General features: G+C 36.4%; 1 protein-coding gene across 2 annotated transcripts in view; it reads left to right on the forward strand.

The window, feature by feature from the left end:
- tbc1d4.S (TBC1 domain family member 4 S homeolog) overlaps positions 1–9,283 on the forward strand; it is an 83,000-nt gene extending 73,717 nt beyond the window's left edge. For both annotated transcript variants that reach the window (XM_018249913.2, XM_018249912.2), the window contains 7 exons: positions 944–1,099; positions 3,078–3,236; positions 4,066–4,310; positions 5,171–5,330; positions 5,552–5,721; positions 6,093–6,269; positions 7,683–9,283. In XM_018249913.2, the coding sequence (XP_018105402.1) occupies positions 944–1,099; positions 3,078–3,236; positions 4,066–4,310; positions 5,171–5,330; positions 5,552–5,721; positions 6,093–6,269; positions 7,683–7,916 (1,301 nt within the window). In that variant the 3' untranslated portion in view covers positions 7,917–9,283. The remainder of the gene's footprint in view (positions 1–943; positions 1,100–3,077; positions 3,237–4,065; positions 4,311–5,170; positions 5,331–5,551; positions 5,722–6,092; positions 6,270–7,682) is intronic.
- The last annotated feature ends 1,611 nt before the right edge of the window (positions 9,284–10,894 follow it).

A 10,894-nucleotide genomic window follows, 5' to 3' on the forward strand; every position in this document is an offset into this window, starting at 1 on the left:
AGTCACAGTCATTTTGGAACAAAGTGCTTTGGACTGATGAGACAAAAATGGAGTTATTTGGTCATAACAAAATGCGCTTTGCATGGTGGAAGAAGAAGGAGGTTCCATCATGCTGTGTGGCTAGTTCAGGGACTGGGGCCCTTGTTGAAGTCGAGGGTCGGATGAGTTCAACCCAATATCAACAAATTCTTCAGGATAATGTTCAAGCATCAGATACGAAGTTGAAGTTACACAGTGGTTGGATATTCCAACAAGACAATGACCCTAAAAACACTTGGAAATCTACATAGGCATTTATGCAGAGGGAGAAGTATAATATTCTGGAATGGCCGTCACAGTCTCCCGACTTGAATATCATCAAAAATCTATGGGATGATTTGAAGCAGGCTGTCCATGCTCGGCAGCCATCAATTTAACTGAACTGGAGAAATTTTATTTTCAAAGGCTATAGGAGGTGTCTAGAGGCTGTTACATTTGCAAAAAGATGCTCAACTAAGTATTGATGTAATATCTCTGTTGGGGTGCCCAAATTTATGCACCTGTTTAATGTTAATCCAATAAACTTAGTCACTGATGAAATACTAAGGCATGTTATCTATTAAAAGAAAATTGCTACTTAGAAAGCTCAGCCAATGATAAACATAACTGCAAAGAATTAAGAGGGGTTCCCAAACTTTTTCATATGACTGTATGTGACAGTCAAATGTTCTTCAGTAACTGTACAATTTATTAAATTTTTGTACTTGTGCTGTTGAGGAGAGCTCTGTTCTGACAGACTTTAATTTTTCAGGACGTATGGGCTGAGTTGTGAGAATGTACAAAATATATGGCTGCCATTTTATTTTTTTAGTTCAGTAGAACAAAGATTTTCATTAACCTTTGTGAATATCTTAGAGATACATATTAACATAGATTTTTTAATGATATGAAATTATGATTTTAGCAAGCAGAGATGAACTGAAATCCCGGAAAGTCAAACTGGATTATGATGAAGTTGGATCATGCCAAAAAGAAGTCTCAAATCTTTGGGATAAGAAGTTGAACTGCAGAACAAAGATTCGGTTTGACATGGAAGAGATTTTTGCCACTCTTAAAGAAGGTATATTGCTTTACCGTTTCATTGTATTTTTATACTTCTTTAACAGTCATGTTAACCTGTTAAATATAGATGGGGAAGACTTTCTTTTGACTTCTGAAATGTGCTGAAACACCTTTTTTCTTGCTGCATTGTACAGTATGCTTTGTGACCCAAATGCAAGAAATGTGCTTCTCTCAGAAGCAGAATAGTGTAGTAATACCAGCTTGCACACCCTAGCTCTCCGTATAGTGCAGTATAAAAGATACAACTGGCACACGGGTCAAAAATCAATCTTCCAGAAGCAGCACATAGATAGTGTTCACTCTGTTGGAGATATAGATTTCTTGCCTGAAAGTGAGGTTAGTAAACCTCACCAAATTGCCTCCAGCAAGATAAATGTATGTTTATATTTTTAAGAGATATGCTTTCCCATGGAGTGCATGTACATTTCCAAACTTCTTTGGGCTCTCTCCAGCTTCCTACCCAAAGCTGGACAGGATGAAAATGTTCCATTTACTGGGAATGTTAAAGGGATACTGTCGTGGGGAATTTTTATTTTTCAAAATGCATCAGTTAATAGTGCTGCTCCAGCAGAATTCTGCACTGAAATACGTTTCTCAGAGAGAAATCTGACATGGGGCTAGACATATAGTCAGTTTCCCAGCTGCCCCCAGTCATGTGACTTGTGCTCTGATAAATGTCAGTCATTCTTTACTGCTGTACTGCAAGTTAAAGTGATATCACCCCCCCAGCAGCCTAACAACAGAACAATGGCAAGGTAACCAGATAACAGCTGCCTGGTAGATATAAGAACACCACTTAATAGTAAAATCAAGGTCCCACTGAGACACATTCAGTTATGTTGAGTAGGAGAAACAACATCCTGCCAGAAAGCAGTTCCATCCTGGCTCTTTCTGAAAGCACATGACCAGGCAAAATTACCCGAGATAGCGCCTACACACCAATATTACAACTAAAAAAATACACTTGCTGATTCACGAATGAAATTTTATATTGTAAAGTGAATTATGTGCAGTGTAAACAGTGTAATTTAAAAATAAAAACTGTATCAAAAAATTAATGACAGAATCCCTTTAAAAGATCCAGACAGTCTACAATGGCAGCCATTGTGATCCAATTGTTAGCCCGACGGCCAAATAATGGAATCAGCCTGATATGGTTTAGCACATAGGTGGCCGAATCAGGCAAAGATCTGCTCATTAAGTTATTACTGTTATTACTGCATACTCCTGTTCAGGGAACGTAACAGATGGTTAATAACCTGCAACTCTTCCTTTACAAGTAAATTGATCTGTATTATCTCTAAGGTAAAAAAGCAGCTAACACTGGGAGGGCCAGGAGATTATAGGGGATGTCCTCCAAACAATCATACCTGGACGCGAGCTGAAATCTGTTAGTGTTTCAAGAGTCAGAACCAGAAGTGACTGTAACAAACAAATGTATACAACACTACCTTTAATAGTAATTACATTTAAAAATAACTTTTAAACTATATCAAATGTTAATTGTATATAAGAAAGTTGGTTAAAATTAAATTTTCACATAAACAATCCCTTTAATATGAGCCTTGGGTCCAGGTTTCCCATCAACTATTGAGCCAACCTGAGTGAATAAGATGATGAAATTCAAATAACCAGTTTTTCCATTTTTCTTACCATTAAACATTAAATTCTGTTGGGTATAATGTGGTCTCTGGGCCAGTGTTATTCCTTGTAATGTCTTTTTATTTGCTTACTGTACATTCAGTTGCATAGAAATAACCTACTCCCAGTGATGCAAGGATTTCCTTAGAAATTGGGAATCAGTTACAGAAAATCTCATGTTCATTTGCTCATTTCTCCCAGTGATTCATGCATGGGTGAATTGAATTAACCTACATATTAGTATAACATGTTAGTTTTTTATTGTGATTATTATGCTTGAATTTATCAGTGGAACTAGACTTATGTTTAGTATAACTTGTGCTTTTTCTCTCCAGGTGTAACAAAAGGCAAACGTGGAGAGATATGGCAGTTCCTTTCTGTGCAGTATCGGCTCAGACATCGGCTCCCAAGTAAACAGCAACCATCTGATGTATCATATAATGATCTTCTCAAACAACTTACAGCTCAGCAACATGCTATTCTTGTGGATTTGGGTATGGCATTTGGTTTTTCAGATAATTTTTCTTTTACTGACCCTCTTCTATGTACATGCTTGTAGGTAATGTGTGTCCAAGAGATTTCACACCAAATAATCTGCGCCAGTGTTGGGTTATCCTGCAACTTTGTTGCAACTGATGTAAGTTCAGTGCGACCATGAAGTTGTTTCAAATTGTTTGTGCCCTCTGATACTTTTCTGGATTTTAAACAAGACAAGCCTTTAGTAACAGAATTCTCAGTATATAGTAGAACCCCCATTTTATGGTTTTCAGGGAGCAGGAAAAAAGTATGTAAAATCCAGGAAAATGTAAAATCAGAGAAAGTAACTCTTTCTTCAAGTACTGAAATATAAGCACAGGAGTCTGTATTACTTTGAGATACAATATTTACTGTGTTAATAACAAGTGTTAAGCATTGCAGCATTAATGTCACACTATGGGGGGCATGTGCAAGACTCTTATCACATACACAACTGAAAGCAACAAGTGACTGGTGCAGGACTGTATAAGGGGTAGACTAATTGAAACGTCACCATTTACAGGCAGAACCATGGCAAAATATACACCTGGTTAGTATAATAAACCTCTTTATTTCACAAATAATATTATTCATAGAGGAAAAAAAGCAGTTTTTGGGTACATCAGGAAAAAATTTTGATTACAATCCGGGAAAACATTACTTAAAATCAGGGAAATGCACCCATTGAAATGCATTATTAATTGGTGGGACCACAAATGCGAGAGAACTTAAAATCAAGGTTTCACTGTTTTGTAAATATACAGTAGGTGTAGTCTGAAATTTATGTAGCTGTGTTCATTTTTTCAGGAAGGACATTCCCCACCCATCCCTACTTCTCTGCCCAGCTGGGAGCAGGACAGTTATCCCTATATAATCTGCTCAAAGCATACTCATTATTAGACAAAGAAGTTGGTTACTGCCAGGGAATAAGCTTTGTGGCTGGTGTACTTCTTCTGCACATGAGTGAACAGCAAGCTTTTGAAATGCTGAAATTCCTTATGTATGATCTCGGCTTCCGCAAGCAGTACCGCCCAGATATGATGTCACTACAGGTACATATACGTGTATACACAAGCTTTGCCTTATAGTTTTATAATGTGAACCTCTGATATTCTACATAGTAACAGATTCGTTTAGGTTGGGGGAAAAAAAAAAACCTGATACGCGGTGCACATTTAGCCCATAATAAAGTTTGAATAAAGGAGCAGCACCACATCTTGTATATTAAACATTCATATGAAATAATAATCTGAGGAAATCCCACAATCCACCCAGTTCAAGGGTGTAAATCACTTTGCAAAATATGTATGTATAGTGGGTTTTTCCCAAAAAGGCAAAAGTATAATAAATGTATAGAGTTATTTATTATGACAAAAAAATGGCCTAACCCATTTTGTGCCTCATAGTAAGTGCCCCAACAGGCACAAAACATGTTAGGACATTTTTTGTCCTAATAAATAACTCTATACTTTTAATATACTTTTGCCTTTTTAGGAAAAACCCATTATACATACAGTACATATTTTGGGAAAAAAAAAAAACTTGCATTAAATGCAACTTTTTTGCCTAAAAAAAAATCTAACTGATCCGGAGGCAGGTGAAAAAACAATCCAAGGTTTCTCCAGTTTGGCCCAGAGGGGGAAAAACTTCTCTGGATCAACCTGGTACTAAGAGTTCATTTTAGTAACCTGTTTTTTCTCCAGTTGGGTCACCCACAGCAAGGAGTCAGGAGCAGCAATTCAGATTCAGGCAGGTGAGGTCCTCAAGAACCAGGCCCCACTGAGTTTTTTCCTTATTTCCCACCAGCCCAGTCCGACCTTGATATTAGATGGAAGCGAGTCTAAGAAAATCAGAATGAAACATGAGGCTTTATTGTGTTTTAGATACTAACAGAAACATTTCTTTGTCTTAGATTCAGATGTACCAGCTTTCCCGGCTTCTCCATGACTATCAACGAGATCTTTATAACCACTTTGAGGAGAATGAAATCGCCCCAAGCCTCTATGCAGCCCCTTGGTTTCTCACACTTTTCGCCTCACAATTTCCTTTAGGTTTTGTTGCCAGAGTTTTTGGTAAGAAATCAATAAGATAAATACAAAATGGTGAGCCGTTAATTGGCATTTAGCCCTATGTATATTTTGTTAGTCACAGATTGTATTGTACTTAGCTGATTCATTGATATTTTTATTGAACAAATGAGTATTATTTTTTTTTATTTAGATAGATGATTTTTTTTTTTTTTTGCACTATTGTTAATTCTGAAAAATTATTTTTTTTACTCCCCTGCCCCCAGATATAATTTTTTTACAAGGAACTGAAGTCATCTTCAAAGTGGCACTTTGTCTGCTCAGTAATAATGAAGCACTTATAATGGCCCGGGACAGCTTTGAAAGTATTGTGGATTTCTTGAAGAGTACCATACCAGAAATGACAAATGAATCCATGGAAAAACTTATTACACAGGTAATTCAGTTCGGCAATTACCCTGGGGAACCAAAGCAATGGTTTGGACCGGGCTCCGTCTCATTTATAATTAAAATAAGGGTTAAAACTACTAAACTGTTGAGGTTATCGTGGATCACTGTAATGCAAAGCAATATTTAAGTTATAAGCAAGCCTTCCATGGCATCTTTTATAGCTGACATACTTTTTACAGTATTTATGCTGCCTTGACTTCAGAAACCATCATACCTTTAACAGATGACAGCCAAGAGAACATGATGATGATCTGAATAGTAAATTATTCTCTCAATCTGTCCACCTGCAGTGTCAGGCAATTTTTTTTTAAATAAATGTTAAAAACAAAAAAAGGTGACCTTTGGTTTTGATTGTAGGTATTTGAGATGGACATTTCAAAGCAACTCCATGCTTACGAGGTTGAGTACCATGTCATTAATGATGAGATGCTCGAGGCTTCCCTTCCTTGTGATGACAACGAATCCTTCCACAAGATGGAAAAATCCAATAATCAGCTTAAGAGACAGAACATGGATTTACTGGAAAAACTTCAGGTGGGACAGAGAGAGACTGATATAAATGTTATGGGTCTCATATGCAGTAGAAATATATCTCCATTGTACTCTTCAGCTCACCTTTGATTCATTATTAGGTTATTTATTGTCCACCCTGCTGTGTATGTATTTCCAGTAACATCTAGCACAATATAAGCCCTACTTATTGTATAGTTGAGCTGCCCATTAAAACAAGCATAGTTAAAGGGATGACATACTACCTCATGGGAGACTCTAAAAGCAACAGAAGTTGTCTGATTTGTAATAAAAAATACCATAAATATCCTTTTGGCTTATATGTATTTAGACCTATTATCTGGAATGTCTGGGACCTGAGGTTTCCAGGATAATAATATTTTAACAAGATTGCAGTAGATTTTTTGCTTTCAACTACACTGGGGGTATTCAGCCTTTACGTCAAAAGGAGAAATTGTTTGTACCTTTTTTTGCCACGTAACCTTAAAGGAACAATTCAGTATAAAAATAAAAACTAGGTAAATAGATAGGCTGTGCAAAATAAAACAATATTTCTAATATAGTTAGTTAGCCAAAAATGTAATGTATAAAGGCTGGAGTGACTGGATGTCTAACATAATAGCCAGAACACTACTTCTTTGCAGCTCTCTTGGTTTCCACTGATTGGTTACCAAACAGTAACCAATTGGTGACTTGAGGGGGGGCCACATGGGTCATACTGTTTGCTTTTGAATCTGAGCTGAATGCCAAGGATCAATTGCAAACTCACTGAACAGTTATGTCCCATTTGCCCCCCCCCCTTCAAGTCGCTGACTAACTCAGAGTTAGAGAGCTGAAAAGCAGGAAGTATTGTTCTGCTCCCTAATAAAAGAATATGTATTTATACTTTCTGGATCCATTTCCCAGGTCCTTCCTGGTACACCCACTGTGTGTAGGTCATACATGTCTATGTTCCAATCTCTTTAAATGTTGAATCCAATAATTTGGACACACATTCAGCAGAATATTATGTGTGTCTTTTTTTACAAACAAAGCAGCCATGATATGTGCATCTGTCAGAAATTACTCCCCCCCCCCATCCCTTTTGAAATTAATGGTGTATACAGTGAGAGACGAGTGGGGCTCCTAAAATTGTGAATTTTGAAATTTTAAGATCCTGCTACAGCCATAAGATTAAGGTATGGACCTCAAAAATGCTTTGATTTTTTTTTTATTTGCCCTCCCCCCATGAAAGCAGAAGGGCAGATGCATCTGGCACACTAATTGAATGACACTTGCCTGGATTACCATATGCCCAGGTCATTCCTGCTTTGTCCAGATTTTAGTACTGGAATTTTAACAACTTTTCATTTTTTATATTAAATGGTCTTATCAATACTAACGGCTTTACTGTATCACATACTTTGCCTCAACGCTTTCCCATTCACTCCTTCACAGGTAGCACATACTAAAACTCAGAGCTTGGAATCCAATGTGGAAAATATTTTGTCCAGAGAGAATAAACTGAGAAATCTAGTCCGCTCGATGGAAGAAGAAAGAGCAGCTTATCAAAATGTGTTTGAGCTCATGAAAAAATATGTGCCGACTAACGTTCTGACAGACTGTGACGTTTTGTTGAAAAATGCCTTGTGTAGTCCTAACAACAGGACCAAGCCAGGAAACAAGCAATAAGCTCAGGCTGTTTGGGCTGGCAGCTAATATGTGTCTTACCAACTACAAGGTGCAAGATAAAATGTGCTTGGAAGGAGGCAAATGCATAAAGCTTGTAGTGCCTTGTGCTCTTACTAAGCGGTGGAGCTTGGGCTGCAGCATTACAATAAGACTGAAGTAAACACTATTGTCATGATCGGCAGTAAGGAGGAGAATGGCCGCTACTTTAATATGCAAAATCCATGTTTTCACAAAGATCTTATTGCACATCAGGCCAAAAAGATGAATGAAATTAGATTTTTATCCAGGATATGTAGCTAAAAAGTCACTGGAGTCCATGTGTGAAAAACATCTACTTTTTCAAGCAATGTCATCTTTGTAGAAAAAAAAAAAAAAAAATATATATATATATATATATATATATATATACATGTATTCAAAAATACTTGAAAAAAAACCATGAATGTAATTATCTAAAGAACAGCATGTGTCACATTGCTGGTATGACATTTGTATACATTGTTCATGTGCCTGTCATTGTATCTAATGTCATTCTGCTGATTTTGGGTTTTAACATGATCACTACACAGGGCTCATTTACTAAAGTAGGTCTTAAGTTGCACAAGCACTGTTCCTTACAGCAACCAATCAGCAATTAGCTTTGCCATTAACTGCTAGTTGCAATGAAAGCAAAGAGCTTATTGGTGCAATTTAGCACTTGTGTTTATTAATCAGCCTTATTGTTCCTTACATAGGTAAATGTGGGTAACAAATAGAAACCCCCGAAGAATAGAAAAGTGTATTTGTCGCGTGAACATGTGAAAAGAGAACCTACTTGACATCACTGTGCCACACTGTATATATGTCTTGTGTGTGTGTGTATATGTATGTATATATATATATATATATATATATATATATATATATATATATATATATATATATACACACAAACACATATATGGCTTGTAATTCTGTACCTGATTTTCTTTTTTTGTCTGACTACCCATAATGCATTGTTCATTGTGGGCATTATGCTAGCAAAACCCCAATTAATAAAACATGGAGGATCAGTGAAAGGGGGGACTGGGTTATTCATGGTGTTGCCCAGCAGTAGAACATACCATAGTATATTGATTGGCAGTCAGGACATTATCAAAAAATAGGCTAATCACAAGAATGGAGGGAAAAGTTTTACACAAGGTTTGCTCAACAATTCTTGCAAACATTTGCTCCATTTATATTTACATTGCCTATATTTTGGAATTTTACTGCATTCCCCCATATGCCATAGCCTTTCATTTTGGCTTGATGTCCCTGAAACCATTTTCCTCCCAACAATATCAGCAGGGAAGTGACATTCTGCCAACAATGTAGTACAGGCATGGGATCCGTTATCCGGAAAACTGTTATCCAGAATGCTCAGAATTACACAAAGACGTAAATATTTAAATACAGTATTTAAAAACAATTTCCTTTTTTCTCTGTAATAATAAAACAATACCTTGTACTTGATCCAAACTAAGATCAAATGAATCCTTATCGGAAGCTAATCCAGCCTATTGGGTTTATTTAATGTTTACTTAATTTTCTAGTAGATGTAAGGCATGAAGATCAAAATTACAGAAATATCTGTTGTCTAGAAAACCCCAGGTCCTGAGCATTTTGGATAACAAGTCCCATACCTGTACAGGAATGGGACCTGTTATCCAGAATGCATGGGACCTGGGGTTTTCCGGATAACAGATTTTTCTGTAATTTGGATCTTCATGCCTTATATCTACTAGAAAATCTAGTAAGGTAACAATTAGGGATGCACCGAATCCACTATTTTGGATTCGGCCGAATCCCTCAATCCTTCACGAAAGATTTGGCCGAATCCGAACCCAAATTTGCATAAGCAAATTAGGAGCGGGAAGGGAAAACATTTTTTACTTCCATGTTTTGTGACAAAAAGTCACAGGATTTACCTTCCTACCCCTAATTTGCATATGCAAATTAGGATTCGGTTCGGCCTGGCAAAAGGATTTGCCCGAATCCGAACCCGTCTGAAAAAGGCCGAATCCCCAACCGAATCCTGGATTTGGTGCATCCTTAGTAAAAATTCATAGAAAATTGTACACACAATCAGTAATCAAATAACCATTAAAGACACTTTTTTTCAGTTGTCTTCAGATTGTTCACCATAAACAGACTTTTTTCAATTGCTTTCCATTTTTTATTTTTTGCCAAAAAAAAATAAAACCCAATAGGCTGGATTTGCTTCCAGTAAGGATTAATTATATCTCAGTTTGGATCAACAAGGTGCTGTTTTATTATTACAGAGAAAAGGGAAATCATTTTTAAAAAATTTGGATTATTTAGTTATAATGGAGTCTAAGGAAGACAGCCTTTACGTAATTTGGAGCTTTCTGGATAACTGATCCCATGCCTGTACCCACATTTCTGGGCTTCACTAAAGAGAAATAAATAGCTTGGCAGCTTTCCTAAACTAAGCCCACATGTTGCCATTTGCCCCAAGGGAACACATTTCACATGACAATACTCCTTTCACTGCACAACTCTTACCAATGTCCCTAAGTATTTGTAGATTTAAATGAATCCTTTGAAGAATTGTGATTTTATTAAAGGGAAAACGCCAGAAATTTCAGTTGATATAATTTTGATTCTGGGCAATCATTTTCATAAAAAAATACAATCATGTTTTGTTTGTTTTCTTTTATGTCTGGCTGTATTTTACCCATCACAGTTTGAATCTGTCATTGTTCTGGGATATTTTTATTCCTTCACAAACATTAGTAATAGGAAATACTGTATAACCAGTGTGTGGGAGGTTGTATATTATCATTTTTTTTTTGCTAAGTTAAAAATTCATAAAAATGGCACACACAATCAGTAATCTAATAACCATTAAAGACACTTTTTCCAGTTCAATTGTTTTCAGATTGTTCACTATAAATAAAGACTTTTTTCAATTGCTTTCCATTTTTTATTTTTTT

Source organism: Xenopus laevis, chromosome 2S (genome assembly GCF_017654675.1).
Source record: "Xenopus laevis strain J_2021 chromosome 2S, Xenopus_laevis_v10.1, whole genome shotgun sequence".
In the NCBI taxonomy this organism is placed as follows: domain Eukaryota; kingdom Metazoa; phylum Chordata; class Amphibia; order Anura; family Pipidae; genus Xenopus; species Xenopus laevis.